Source organism: Tamandua tetradactyla, chromosome 9 (assembly GCF_023851605.1).
Source record: "Tamandua tetradactyla isolate mTamTet1 chromosome 9, mTamTet1.pri, whole genome shotgun sequence".
In the NCBI taxonomy this organism is placed as follows: domain Eukaryota; kingdom Metazoa; phylum Chordata; class Mammalia; order Pilosa; family Myrmecophagidae; genus Tamandua; species Tamandua tetradactyla.
Window position 1 is genome coordinate 44,665,226 of NC_135335.1, and position 14,534 is coordinate 44,679,759.

Genomic DNA, 14,534 nt, shown 5'->3' on the forward strand with positions numbered 1-14,534 from the left:
TTAACTTTCATTTAAGAATCTTTCCTTAAGTAGTTACTGTTAACAGGATTATCCTCTTGCATGAAAAATGCCAGACACTATAACATGCTAATATGGTCTGAATTTTCAAGCACTTCTTGTATTCCTATTAGAAGCACAACAACAAATAAGGGTCACTGTCCTAAAGGAAGCCAGTCACATGTTCAAGAAAGTGAACCCTTCTCTCAATATTTGCTCTTTTGCATTATGAAGAAAAACATGCAAAAAAAGTTAAGTTCTTACATTAGTTCTCCTTGGAATAAGGACGTAAGGGAATCACATTTAGTATTCAGAATCTCTTGGGAGGGGAAACTTCAAGATGAGACAGATCATTAGGTAACACTTAGAGTAGCAATTCGAATCAACTGTTCTTGGCAATAATAGAAAAAGTGACACCACTAACCAGGTTAAAAACACCCTTGTTAAGAACTTCTTTCCCTCTCTAAATTGGTATTTTAAGAAAACAACAACCAAAGAGGGTCAATAACAGTAAGAGGTAAATCCATAGCTGTCCATATTTAAACTCTCATTGTTCCATTATGTTGGCTTTTGGACCAGAAGATCTAGAAATATATCTAAGTGATGAAGCAATTTTTGTGTTTTCCAGCACTTTACCAGTGAATGGTATTGTTTCATAGCTGTTTTTAAAAAATATCTATTGCAGAGTTTCTTGCTTATTAATCATTTGTGGGGCTTTTATTTTTATTTAAAAAACTTTTTCCCTCAAGAGGCCAGGAATTCTGAGAATTAACATTTCAGTAGCAGCATGTATCTCTAATGTATTTGCATGATTTTTTATGCAGAACAATTTATGAAATCTTTATGATTACTAGAATGCCAAATTTAATAAAATTCAAATCTATTTAACAAGTCAATTCTCAGGTAAATGCTAAAAGGTTTGTTAGAAGTTACATATCCAAGAAAAAAATGGACTAGTTCCTTTTGAAAGAAGCAAATTTTCCCTCATAAAAGCAGCTAGGCTGAACTTTTCCTGTGATTCTGGACACCTTAAAACTTAAGTAGCTCACTCCTGATAAAAGCACTTGAGAATTTACTACTGGCTTCTCATACTTCTTTTTAGTCTATAATATCTTCCAAGGGAAAAAAAAAGGTTAAATTTTCAAATTCATTCACAGGGGAAGAGCTTTTTGAAGAATCATTCCCACTACCAACTTTTAGAACAAAAGATGAAAAGGGGCTAAAACTCAGCAGTGTAAGCCCAACTGGCTCTAATGCCCCTTAATACAGTTTAGCTTAGATGTAATAGAGGTTCACATGTTTTGTTTAAGCCACAATTTTGACTTGATAGAAACAGTTCTACTTTGGATTTTTAAAAATGCCTTTTCTACTGTGCTCAGTTGTGTAAAATGGTAATGAATGTATCTTCCACACCATTTAAGTGTATGACGCAATTTCTGAAACTTTATGGCTCTTTTAAAATAAAGTGAATAAATTTAAATAGGCATCTGTGAAAGGCAAACAAAGTACAGTGACAAAGCAAAACAGAAATACACACAACCCAAAAGAAACCCAAACTGGAGGATCAAGAGATCCAGGCCTGGCAGTGTCAGGTAAAATTGGATAAATTACCTAAGAGCCTTCTCTCTACTTTAGTATCCTCATCAATAAAATAAGACAGTTGGATGAGATGATTTCTATAGTCCTGGGGATCTTCCTATATCTGTAATTCTTTCTGCTAATTCCTCAGCTCAACTCAATTCCTTGATGATTCACTAGTTTGCAAAGTTTGCATCAAAGGCAGCTTCAGAATTACACTCATGAACAATTCAAAAAAACAGATCTTAAGTATTGAAAGGACAGGAAGAACCTATAGGAAAGTGCTGTTTGGTCTTACCACCACACAATACCCAATAATATTTTGTTTCAGACACATTTTAAGAAACTCCAGTAAACTGGGATACCCAGTTTCTCATATCAGCAGAATCATGCTCTTGAAGAGTGTCCATGTTTGAGATTGAGAAATACTAATAAATGAGCAAGAACAAATTTTGGTTGCAATGGCACATGAGGGAATGCCTGAAATGTAATTCTGGTACCATGGGCATGAAACAAAGGTCATTTGTTTCTCTGAAAAATGGTACCAAACTTTACAAAGGCCTGAACAGTTCCTTTATTTAAATTTGTATTAGATCAATTTCTGTAAGATTTTTTTGGGGCCCCTAATTTAAAGCATCAAATGTAACAGATTCTTGTAGGCACAGCTATCTCAAAAGGGAGAAGATGATAATGAAAGCATTGCTAGATGTGTTAAGAAGTTTATCTTACTATTCAGGGGGGAAACAGATGCAGCTGTAGCAGACCATGTAGTCATGAATCAGTTTAGTCCTGAGGAACATTTTGTCAAATATTTCACAGCAGGAGTAAAACAGTAGCATAATAAGCAAAATAATTAGTCAGCTCTTCATTAGTTTTTTTTTTTTTTTTTTAGGTTATTACTCATTTTAGGTGGCTACAAGCCCACAGCTATAGACAGTCTTCATAAATAAGGACTTTTTTTCTCATTTGACTTTTGTATTTGCCTCAGAATACATGTGAAAGAAAAGAACACATGGCTGAATAGTATCTTGGGGTACAGCTTGGAATAATTTATTGGGAATGAAATGCACTTCAAAGTAGGATTATTAATAATCACCGGCAAACCATCTCCAAGAAGAGTTTGTTATATACTGGATCTTCACTCGTTCTGTACATAGGGTAAGAAATCACCTGTGGAGGCATTCACAACTTACCTCCAGGGCAGATTTGCCTGAAAACTATTACGGTGCAAAATTTAAAGTCTTATCTGTGGTGGTGATTAAAAAGCGTTCAGAAATTCATTACAATTGCTGGACTGATCCCCTGTCTGTACACAATTATCCCAGTCAGCCAAGTAAAGCACTATTAAAACCAAGACTACAGGGCTGCTGGCCATTTAGGGCATGTGTCCTTGACCCACAGCTGCATCCTAACCCTGGAGAGCCATCTGGGGACTGCAGAGTGTTAGTTTTAAGGGAACCAGGTTGGGGAAAAGTGAGTATATAGGGTTTAGTACAAACCTATCTCTAAACTTCTGTCAAGTGACAAAGTGCTTATCTTTTTGATAGGAAACAGGACAGGGGGCAGTATATCTGTAGATTATTAAATCCTGTGAGGCTGGGGATTGGGACTGTACTGTTCATTGTTTTATCCCCAGCACCCGGCATAATGCCTGGCATATGGTAGGCACTCAATAAGTATCTGGCAAATGAATGAACCAAAAAGAGCTTTTCCATGACTATATAGGTTATCCCCAGATGCTGGATTTAAATATCTTAGATGAAGAGTTGATAGATTTAGGGTTTAGAAAGCAGACCAGCAATAACTTTTTAATATTTCTTCAGTAAAAAGGTATAGATGTTTTTGTATAGTACTTCATTAAAGTGGCTTGCATTTTCCCATTTTCTGTTTTTATCTTTTATTTAAAAAGATAGCATTAAAAGTAGTACCAGAGGCTTATTCTATAAAGTGAGTGAAGGGCATGCAGGGGAGAATGTTGGAGTAAATGAATGTGTTCTTTGTTACCCAGTTCCCTTTTCTATCCAGGTAAACTGCTTCAAGTTTTAACATAAGGACTATTAAATTTTTTCTCATCAAATTTGGTATACATATTGTGTGTGTATGGTAGTAGTATGTGTCTGAGTGAGTGGAGGTGGAAGGGAATTTTTTTCTTTACCTGATCCTTTAATTCTGATAGCTGGCCAGAAAGATTGGTGACAAGCCTCATTGTTGACTCCAGTTTCTCCTGCAGATTCCTCAACTCATTCTGTTCTCCTTCAGAATCGCTGCTGACCAAGGACATGGCTCTCATCCTGGGGAACCAATCAAGGTTTCTTTCCTAGAATTCACATTAAAAAACAAAAACAAAAACCAGAGCAGTGGAGAGTCACTTATCAGAGGAGACACAAAAAAGGCAATCTTACTATGTCACATTTTCTACATATCATCTCTCATTAGGTTGTCCCTATGCAGAAGCAATGTGCTGTGTATTTTTGAAAGTATTATACTGAGAAAATGGTTTGCAGATACCCTGGAAGTGAAATTAATGTTAAGACCCCGAGTGTTTTGGCATTTAATGGGTACGTGTATTTGTGCATCTGCCTGGGAAAAGTGATTGTTATGAAGCTAAAATGGAGAACAGGCTTCTAGTTCCATTTCACTGCTTGTGAGCTTATGAAAATCACTCTTCTACTCTCGTTTCTGTTTCCCTCCAGCCTGGAATGGTTGAAGGGTCCTGCTGGTACATATTAGAGAGAAACTCTCAGTTTCCTTTCCTTGCCCATTTCCATTCTTTTGATATCTATACCTTATACCTGTGAACGGTCATCTCTCATAACTGAGTAGCAGAATGGGATAAGACTCCTCCTGCCTCACCTTCTTCTGCCCACGTATGCTTTTCTCCTAAACAGTATGCCTCGTAAATAAATTCTGAACAGAGAGGCAGGAATGAGGAGTAAGAAAAGCTTAATCACCTTGAGGTAAGAGGAAGAAGCGTGACTCATTTCAGACTGATCTGGTGTCACTTCTTACCTGTGTCATTTTGAACTCTTCAGGATAAATTACAATAGACATTCTAAAACAAATCATCCCACCTTCTCCAAACACATACATACACACACATAATTTGTTATTGCTGCTTTATGTACACCTGAAGTCAGCATAATTTTTCTGCATAGCAAACATTTTCTGATAGTAAATATTTTAGGCTTTGCAGACCACCTTGTCTCTGTCACAGTTACTCAATTATCCGATGTTGTAGTCTGAGAACAGCAACAGACAATAGGTAAAAGAATGAACATGGCTCATTCCAATAAAACTTTATTTACAAATACTGGCAGCAGACTAGATGTTGCTTACAGGCCAAGAGTTTCCCAACCTCTGTTGTACATGATAGAAAGCACCAACATACTTAAAAAACAAATTCCACAAGACATGTCTAAATATTACAAATCAAGTGACACAATTATACTGTATCTTGACCTAAGGTAACCTAGCAATACAGAAACCACAGAAGAACTCATTGAAAAACATTATGAAGAAGGCATATTGTATTGGCAACATGGCAAAACACCTACCTTACAGTATTTGCATCAGATGAGGAGTCTTGAGTGGGTAGGAACTCACTAGCCTGTTAGTTCCATGAGAGCAGGGATCACCTTAGTCTAGTGACTAGAACGTTGATAAATATTTGTGATATTCAACTGTTTCCTGCATGGGTCCTGATAATACAAGCTTATGACTACCAGAGGAAAAAATGACAATTCTGCCTATCCCAAATATCCTGCAATTAACATTTCATTCACATGTGGCTTCATGTTAGCCTATATTCATTTTCATTACTTATCCACTACCGAGCAATGGGCAAAAGACCATTTGTACAATATCCCATTTCACATCAAGAATCTGAAGTATTTCCCTGTTTATAGTCAATTGTCTCCTAAGTAGCTACAGCAAAGAAGAGGGGGAAAGCAGGCATCTGAAAACATTTAAGCTCAGTAGAGAAATGAAAGACAGCAGAAGTGCCCTCTAATTATATTGATTGTTTGTGTGTCAATCCTTCAGACACAGTCACACAGTCCACCAAGGAAGTATCCCACGTTCACATGTCTGGGCAACTCAAAGCAAGGAACGAACGTAATTTTTCATAAAAGGGCACATGCAGGGTACAATGGCTGGTGATGGCTCACTTTCACTAGGACCTGTTGAGGGAGGAGAGACGATAGGGCTGGTGAAGCAGTCAACCCAAAGCACAGCTATGGAGAGATCACCCAGCAGAATGCCCACCCAGCCAACAGAGGCCCTAGATACCCACAGTGACTGCTACAAATTTTTGCAGACTGACCAAAGAAGAGGACAACAAATTGAAGAGGAGCGATCCAAAGTTCCACCAACTGTCTAACTCTGACAAAGAGGGACAACCATCAATCGGGATTTGGTAGAATGGAACACCAGGCAGGAGTTGAGAGGTCACTAATTCCACTACTGTATTTCCAAGTGCACAAAACTGAAGCCATGAAAGGGGAAGTAACTTGTCCTTATTGGAGGACTAATTCCCCTTACTCATAGAAGAACCTGAGAATTATCAAGCTTACGAATTGTGAACTGCTCCTGTTATTGAGTATAGTTGGGGGTGGGGGGGATATTCAGTAGTTCTTTTGATACAAATAAACAGTACAAGCACTGTTAGCTCTCTTGGAAGAAATATTTTAAAAAATATTTGTAAGAAATCCCATAAATACTTAAAGAGTACTTTCTGGGCTTGTACTGAAGATACAGCAGTGGACAACCCACATGTGGTCACAGCATCTCTGGGCCCCTTCAAAATGGAAACAGCTTTGATACCTATGCATGAGCAAGAGTGCCTGCCATCAAAGAGCTTGCAATTTTGTCATAGAGAGTGGACATCTAGATTAAAAAAACAAGAGAATGGAATAAGCCAGGATATCCAGCACCAAATGAGCTGTGGAGATAGCGGAGCCAAAGTAAGAATTGGCTACCAGTGTCTGATTGGCTGGACTCTGCTTCCTGAAAGGCAGGGGCCTTGAAAGGTTAGCACTCAGCCCACCTAGGGACATGCCAGAGGCATTCGCAACAGAGAAGAGGACAGCAATGAGGAAAGCAGTGTGGCTGAAGATGGGGATGTGAGCAAGAAGTCAGTGCAGTTCAGACTACAGAATTCCAAAGAGGCTAGGATAGTGAAATGTGAGATGCATTAGAGCAGGAAAGGCCCGGGAGTAATGAGGGGACATGAAAGGATGAGGGCCTGGGCAAGGGGGCTGGAAGAGGGAAAGAGGAAGGCCTTGATCCTGTGAAAGGCAACAGGTCCGACTAGATGCAGGGGGAGAGAGAGAGAACATGCACATCCTGCTGCCTTAGAGAATGGCTGTAAATCACCTGTAGCTAACTTTTTACCGAGTTGTAAATTAATGCTAAATTGCTTAAAATGGTTAGAGAATTAATCTAAAATCTGGCTCTCGAATCTTTCATATGTTCATTTGCTTAGCAAACCCTCTATAAAAAGAGAAAACACAGATTTCCCAACAGAGTCCACTTTAATGAGGTCTCCAAATGAATCCAGAAAATCAATGTGCTAAAACAAGTCTGCACATGGCTTCAAGTTTAAGGAACAGTTTCTTTTCCTTATTCTAGCAAGTGACCAAATCACAATAGATTAAAATTAAAAATGTTCTGTGGCAAATTCCTACCTTCTCTCATGGATTTGTGATTACCAGCCCCTCAAAGCAGTGATTTCAGAAAGCTCTTTGAACAAAAGCAAACTGCACAGAGTTCCTCCTTTCAACAGCCGAACATGAGCATAGGTCTCTGTGTTGAGTGTCTAGAGACGAGAAAGACAGGGTTCCTGCCTGCCAGGTGCTTACAGTCCAAGGCTTAGCTCATGGGGCAGGTCTTAGAGGATGGTTCTTTGCCCTTGTGGATCCCCACAGTAGCCCCGGTGCCAAATTGTATCTGCTACACAAATACAAGGGGTCCTACCAGTATTAGGATTGACCTGTCTGCATTGCCTCACCAGTGAGAAAAATACACTTATATCCTGTGTGTGTTTTTGCTCTGTTTGTGCTTCTGTAAATGGGATCCCTATAATCCTGGGGCATCAAGACTCTGTTAAAGGGGAATATAATAAAGTCACAGTCAAAAATAACACATCTTTTTAGATTTTTCTTTTTATTCAGTGGTAACTGATCAGAAATCTTTTAACGCATCTTTTTAAGAGTGTTCATTTTAGTCCTTGGCAAATGATTGGAAATCTTTTACTATTAAACCTAAAGTAATACCCTGGAACAGAGCATGAAAGCGATATAAAGATAAAACCTGAGACTCCAAAGACTTCATGCCTGTCACAGACTACTTTGGGCCAAGCGCCCAGACCCCAGGGAAAACTTCCATTCCCCACTCCAGAGGAGGGTTTCAATGCGAAGACTGAAAAAGGATGCCTGGTCTAGATATTTACCAGTGGGCGGGCAACAGGTAGGCTCTTCCTCATTGCCTCCCTTCAAACTTAGTATCTAACAATGGAAAGCTGGGGTAAGGAGGATACCACTAAAATCCTAAATCATATGAAACAAGTTCAACTGCTGAGAACTCAAGTTCCCTGGATGGCAGGTATTGTTATCTTGTCTGTACTGAGGTGAACTGAATCCCAAATTTGAAATCCTAAGTGTTGCTAGTTTGATTAAATAATCATCGGTTACGTTAAATCTCAAATGACCAAGGAGTACCTAGTAGTTTATTAACAATTTTAGGCAAACTGTTATCTTGATTTCCATGTGGATTTGCATTCTGCTAAGCTCCAGTGTGATTGGTATAAGATTCTCCCCTACCCCTACCAAGAGGTTCCCCCTCTAAAGAGCCTAAATCCTTAAGTGAAAATGATTAGACTATCCCAATAACTAGGAGGAGCAGAGAGAGAACACCTGGATTCAGTTACCTTTTATTTAGCTAAGACTTCCATACAAAATGCTGAGCTTGTTTGAGTGCTGAATTACTCTGGTGAGACCTGACACCCATGGCTCTTTAGCCAGGCGGAGTTGGAAGGCCCATAAATGCCTGCAGAATCTTGCCTTTATGTCTATTCAAAAAAGATCAAAAACATGTCTCACTGTCTTGGCTTCTGTTGCCTTTTCAGGAAGATCATCTTCAACTGAGACATTTTGTTTACATGTTTTCATCCTGGGGTGTACGTGTGTGCATGTAGTTGGGGCTGCAGTGGGGATGGGGAAGGTTTATGGGTTCACAGAGCATCTGTCAGCCACATCTGTCACTCTGGGCCAGAGCCTTCCCTCCCTCTCTCCTTTAGCTGGCATCTCACATACCAATGTCATTAGGTAGTGTCTGCCCTGGTCCTCCTGCACTCCAGCCAGTGCAGTTCCCGTCATAGCAAGCGCTTTCTCTGTCAGAGCAGACAAACTGACTGAAGCCACAGCCGGAAGTAGGCTGACCACAAGTGCTAAGGTTCTGGTTATCTCTTTTCTAGGTAAAGTTGGAAAAGTCCCTGCAGAGGCAAACACTGAAGTTTAGACATGGGGGCGGCACTGACCAGCCTCTTGAACAAACTGTCCTTGACTGGAAGGGGGGGGGGTAAGGGGGAGGGGATGACTGTGAGTGTGTGAATATGTGTGTGTGTGTGTGTGAAATAGAGAGGAAGGAAGAGAGAGAGAAAGAAAAGGAAGTTGGATTGTATGATGCAAATGCTAATTATTCTGAGAAGTGTTTTTTTTTTCCTTCCCAGGTTTAACTGAAGAGGTTGTTCTAAGAAAGACTACTGAGGTGCTAATCAGTGGCCTCCTTAGAGAAAGTCTGCCCAGGTAGTTCTATTTATCATGTAAACAATGGGAATGTTTATTCGTGAATCCTTAATTATTTTATAGCCTTCTTAGAGAATTGAGTTTTCTGGTAGGGGCTGGAGGGTAAAAAAGGGTGACAGGAGAGAAGATGGGTCCTGGACCTCTTGCTTCTCTCGAATTCCCTTTAACTCAAATGTCAGCTGTGTTTCTACTTATCGTACCAAACAAGAAGACAAACTGGATTTTCCCAGAATGCCAGAGATGTTTATGTGGCAGGAATGCTTAAGGGCAGTGGAGTAGAAGGTGGGCCTGGAAACATATTTTTGGCTTCCCCATGTATCCACACTCTCAGAAAAAGCTTGGAGGAGGAAGGTGCTTGAAGATAATGCTTACATTTCAAAGTTGGGTTATAGATCACTCAATAAAGTTTAAATCATTTGCCCCATTTGTGAGGGAGAGTTATTTTCATTTAAGAGGAAGAAGTTAATCTTCAGAGCTCACTTTTCTAAGATCACAGCAACCCGTGAATGTGTTATTCTAGGGGGAAAAAAAACAGTAATAATTTGTCTCTGTGCTCAATGACTCTGAAATTGCCATTTATAGTATCTCTTAAACATTAAAACAAACAAACTTTAAAAAAGGACCCAAACCCAGAATCTGTTGGCTGGCTTCAAATTCAAGGATTTTGTTTCTTTTGCACATAAAGTACAGTGAATGCAAACCACATACAGTATCAATATTTTTCACATGGAAGCTTGTACAGTTCTACAACCATCTTGTGAGGTTAGTGTGGCAACAGAAAGAATAATGGCTGGAATTAGTAGCTAAGGAGTTCAAGCCATGACTCGCCAGTGTGTTCAAAGGGAGTGGATGAGACAGCTGACCAACCTGAGTCTCTGCTTCTTTTTTTTTTTTGTAGGCTATATTGGGGGGTCACATTTCATCTTTTTCTATGTGAGATTCCTGTTATTGTAACACCATTTGTTGAATTTTGTTTTTGTTGGTTTCTTTTGTTTGTTTGTTTTGGGATGTGCATGGGCCTCTGCTTCCTTTTTTTGTATTTTTATTTTTTAAAGAGATCACTAATTATCTTACAGGTTTATTGCAAGGATAAATGTGATTTGTAAAAGTGTTCCATAAATGGGAAAGCATTATGTAAAAATGTAAAGGTATTATAAATCAATATCATTTGCTCAAGGTCACAAATCTAGCTATAGAGTCAGCACTGCAATCTGGATAGTGACTCTAGTTTCAGTGGTCATCTCCCAAGTCATTTCCTTTCTTTCTTTGGGATACAGTTTTAGAAATACAGATTTCACTTTTACAAACTAAGTCACGTGAAGGTGCTCAAACTGTTCTCAAGTTTAGGTGTCAGTCTGGTTCTGTTCTTCGGCTGAAACCAGCCACATTATATAACTTTCAAGTGGGCTGGAATTACCAATTATCCTTCCCAGACTCAGTTCCTAGTTGTTCTTGGATGATACAGTGTAACAAAGCTATACTCCAGCCAGCAGAGCAAACCACACCCATTTCTGATGAAATCCCTAGGAAAAGCCAGCAGCAGAGTCATTCTTTCAAGTCATTCTGGGGCCACCGGTAAAGCGATGTCTGGGCACCACTGGGACTGTGAGAAAGCAGCACTTGCCAGTTTGGGGTCCTGGGTGCCTTGGGCTGCCACATGGAGGAAACCTGAGGTCACAGAGGAGAAAACGTGAGACCAGTGGCCTCTGCTGGACAAGGACAGGGCTAGTCCATTTGAGGTTCCTAATAAAGGACAGTCAGACTAACTCTCTTTTCTCCCCAGGTCAGTATGCAAGCTGGAGCATTTTGCATTTTCAATTAGCTAAGAAATATACCAGAAGGTTCATAGTGGTTATGCATAGGATTTTAGCAATTTTTATTGGTTTGCCTCTACTCTTTTCTGGATTCCTTAGTTTTTATCTTTGATCCTTTATTACTTTTATACAATAATGTTTTGGATTTTTTTTAAGTCTACTTAAATAGCATACCAAAGTTTTTTTGCTATTGTTTCAGGGAAAAATATTTGCATTTATCTTCAAACGCATGCACAAACATACTTATAAGCCTCAAAGAGTTTGGTTTGAGCGTTATCATCTGATGGGTTTATATGTTGATAAGTACCTCTTGACTGAAATGGTTTTACTTAAGATCAGCCCCATCTAGTTGCACTCTGAGAAAGAAGTGATTGATAGGAAGGGGTCATTTTTATCACCATCTTTAAGAGCTAAGAAAGAGTTGAGAAGAAAGTTATCACTGTTACTGACTTGAGAATGGTTTGAGGAGCGTTTGAGGAGAAAGGGGCCACACAGAGTGATCTCTGGACTAAGGGTAAAAGAGACTCTCTGCCATGTACAGGTGCTCCAATTGCCTTCATCTTCTCCTAATCCCGTCTCTGACCTGCCCCTTGCATTTACATGCTTGTTCACCTATTTCGCCCCTTTTCTCTATCACATCCCTTTTCCTGAAACATACTCTCGGTCCCACTCCTCCCTCCCAAAGAGGTTCATGAAGTCCTACCACCTCTTTGAAAGTTGCTTCATGGAATTTTAGAGCTAAAAATGGCATAAAATCCTTTGCTTCAATTTTCTCATTTGACAGGCATTAAAAATTAGAGCCTAAACATGAAATGTGAAATGCAGAATTTTGCCCAACTGTATTGCAATTGCTTTAAATATAAATGACTATGCATAAATACTAATAAATGTTCCTCATTCTCTGATTCCCTAGAGACATATTGGTAGGCTTCGTTTTTCAGAGACAGGTTCTAAAGAAATCTGAATATGGGTACTTAATAAAGACAGTTGAATTCAGAACATTTTCCAGGTGTGAGAGTTTTCATAAAGGTCAGATGGTTACATGCCTCTCAGCAGCATATGATACTACAGTCTAGCTCTGTCAGACTCAGTCAGTAGTTAGAGGAAATGAGAACTAAAGGACCTAAGGTAAAGGAATTACTAGTATAGTTATGATATCTGGAATTATAGGGTCAAGGAGTAGCCCAGTGGGTTTGTAGTGGGGGAAGGAGCAGAAGGGTGGCTTAGGGTATGGAGGAGATAAAAATGCATTTTAGTAGGCCAGGGATGATGGCTCAGCAGGCAGAGTTCTCACCTGCCATGCGAGAGGCCCAGGTTCGATTCCTGGTGCCTGCCCATGCCAAAAAAAAATAGAAAATGCATTTATGCATTTTAGGGCTTAACAGATTTGCTGAGTTGGGAGGAAATGTGTATGTGTGAAAATAATTTACATGTATAGATAAGCAGGTATATGCACATAAATCCACACATACATCCTAGGACTAACCGTTGGGGAGAATATCATAGGTGGTGAAATCAACCTTTAGCTGACTGACTTAACACTTGCTATGCATAACTCTAATATTGTACATACTCATGGGCTATTCTCTCGTGCATCCCCAATTCCCTATGCTATGCCTTTGCACAGAAGTTCCTTGAGGGCAGATAGTGGCTTTGTTTAACTTAATGTCACCAACCTAAGCACACCCTTCATGGAGGTCACAATGTGAGAAACTCAGAAACTCAGAAGAGAGAGCTGGGAGATCAATGCAGAACTGGGGTCCAAATGCAAGCAAGTGCTTGGTAATAAAAAGGGAAGTGCTTGTGAAGTGCACAGTAGGTCAACAGGTGACTTCATACCATTTAGACTAGAGGGCAGAATGTGGTATAAGCCTGGATGGGGAAACTCAAGTTCAGCAACTGCTCTGTCCAGCTCCACTGGATCAGCTCTGTACTGATCCAGTGGAGAGGGTGGGGTGGGAGCTCTCCTGGCTGGCTGGGGATCAGTGACGCTGACACACTGCTTCCAACCACCAAGAGGCAAGTGCCAAATCCTTTTTCCCTTCTCCCTTGCTCTGGTATTCCTGAACTCTGCCAAGGTGTCAGCTAGCTCCAGAAAGCGTTCTGGGAGTCATATTTAGAGGGCAGCACAAGCTGTATCCTTACCCATGGCTAAAGGCTTTCAGAGCAAAGGTGATATTTTAACCGGCGATGGCCTCTCAGCTTAGGCAGGAAAGCTGTTGGCACAGCACTACCAACACTGAAATACTGCTGTCCCGGGGGTCAGTCAAGGCCCTCCCTCCCTTCCTCCAAGCATCCTCCCCGGAATTCTAGAATAAAATTTGAACCTACCTACACAAAAACAGAGACCCTCCTGGACTGACGTTTTAATGACTGACAAAGTGAAAACTCAGGGGAAAGGTCAGGAAGAGTTAACTTCATGCCCTATTAATCCACTCTCCCTTTCTTCTGCACTATAAGTCCGGTCGGTCAGGGACTGCCAATTTCTAGTCTTCTTGAATAGAGACCCCTTCATGATAGCTGTATGAATTTTTAATGTACCCTTAGTAACTCATGCCACCATTCTCAACACCTCTTCCTGCCAAACTTCCAGGACCTAACCCTTATCTAACTGATCCACCAGTAACTCTGGATCTCCATTTCTCTCTTGAGTTCTTTCTGGCCACTTCCCTCAGTTCGTTGCTCTGCCTCTGGCAGAAAGTTGCTGTCCCAACTTTGGAAAATGTCTGTTGGCAGATTTTAGGGCACCTGGCTTTCTCTTGGGTCAAAAAAGATACAAGACTTCAGCCAGTTCCTCTTCTAAACAGTAGTAGCAGTGCTCAGGTATTATGTCCCCAGCTGATCTTTGGCCCCTGTTAAAACATTGCTTTCTGACTGCTTGCTTCCTGTGTCTTCTTATCAAACAAAGAAAATGCAAGCACTTGGTCCATATACTTACTCTGCTGCTTCTGAATCTTCTTACAATGCTTCCTCACAGTAGATGTTTAATAGTGCCAAATTCACTAATAGATGTTATTTGCTTAGAAATTTTATCAGGAGATGTTTTTAGGCAACAAACAAACAAAACAAAAAAACGCTCTCTTTTATGTTGCTTTCTGGATACAAATTACTGAGGACTTCGGCAAAGCATTTTTCAGGGATGCAGGTTCCTGGACCCTTCCTACCTCTGTAGAAAGCCCCCCATTGCCAGCTAAGAACATTTTACTTGCTGCCACAGTTATATTACTTTTGATTTGGAAAACTGCTCCTTTGTTTTTATACCCCCACAGACTAGTTTCTGAAGAGGTCAAGTTAAGTGATACATGATGGAACCAATTGGAAAATCTCCAATGGAATAATGCTT

At 40.1% G+C, this 14,534-nt stretch overlaps 1 protein-coding gene and 1 long non-coding RNA gene across 10 annotated transcripts in view; one reads left to right on the top strand and one right to left on the bottom strand.

Annotated features, from left to right (window-relative positions):
* The window catches only part of LOC143647061 (uncharacterized), an 89,882-nt gene that overhangs the window by 21,906 nt on the left and 53,442 nt on the right, over window positions 1-14,534 (top strand). For all 3 annotated transcript variants that reach the window (XR_013157813.1, XR_013157811.1, XR_013157812.1), the window contains exon 2: window positions 9,302-9,377. This is a non-coding gene — a long non-coding RNA (uncharacterized LOC143647061). The remainder of the gene's footprint in view (window positions 1-9,301; window positions 9,378-14,534) is intronic.
* The window catches only part of ITPR1 (inositol 1,4,5-trisphosphate receptor type 1), a 355,613-nt gene that overhangs the window by 6,180 nt on the left and 334,899 nt on the right, over window positions 1-14,534 (bottom strand). For all 7 annotated transcript variants that reach the window (XM_077116692.1, XM_077116687.1, XM_077116688.1 and 4 more), the window contains one exon: window positions 3,731-3,892. In XM_077116692.1, coding sequence (XP_076972807.1) covers window positions 3,731-3,892 — 162 coding nt within the window. The remainder of the gene's footprint in view (window positions 1-3,730; window positions 3,893-14,534) is intronic.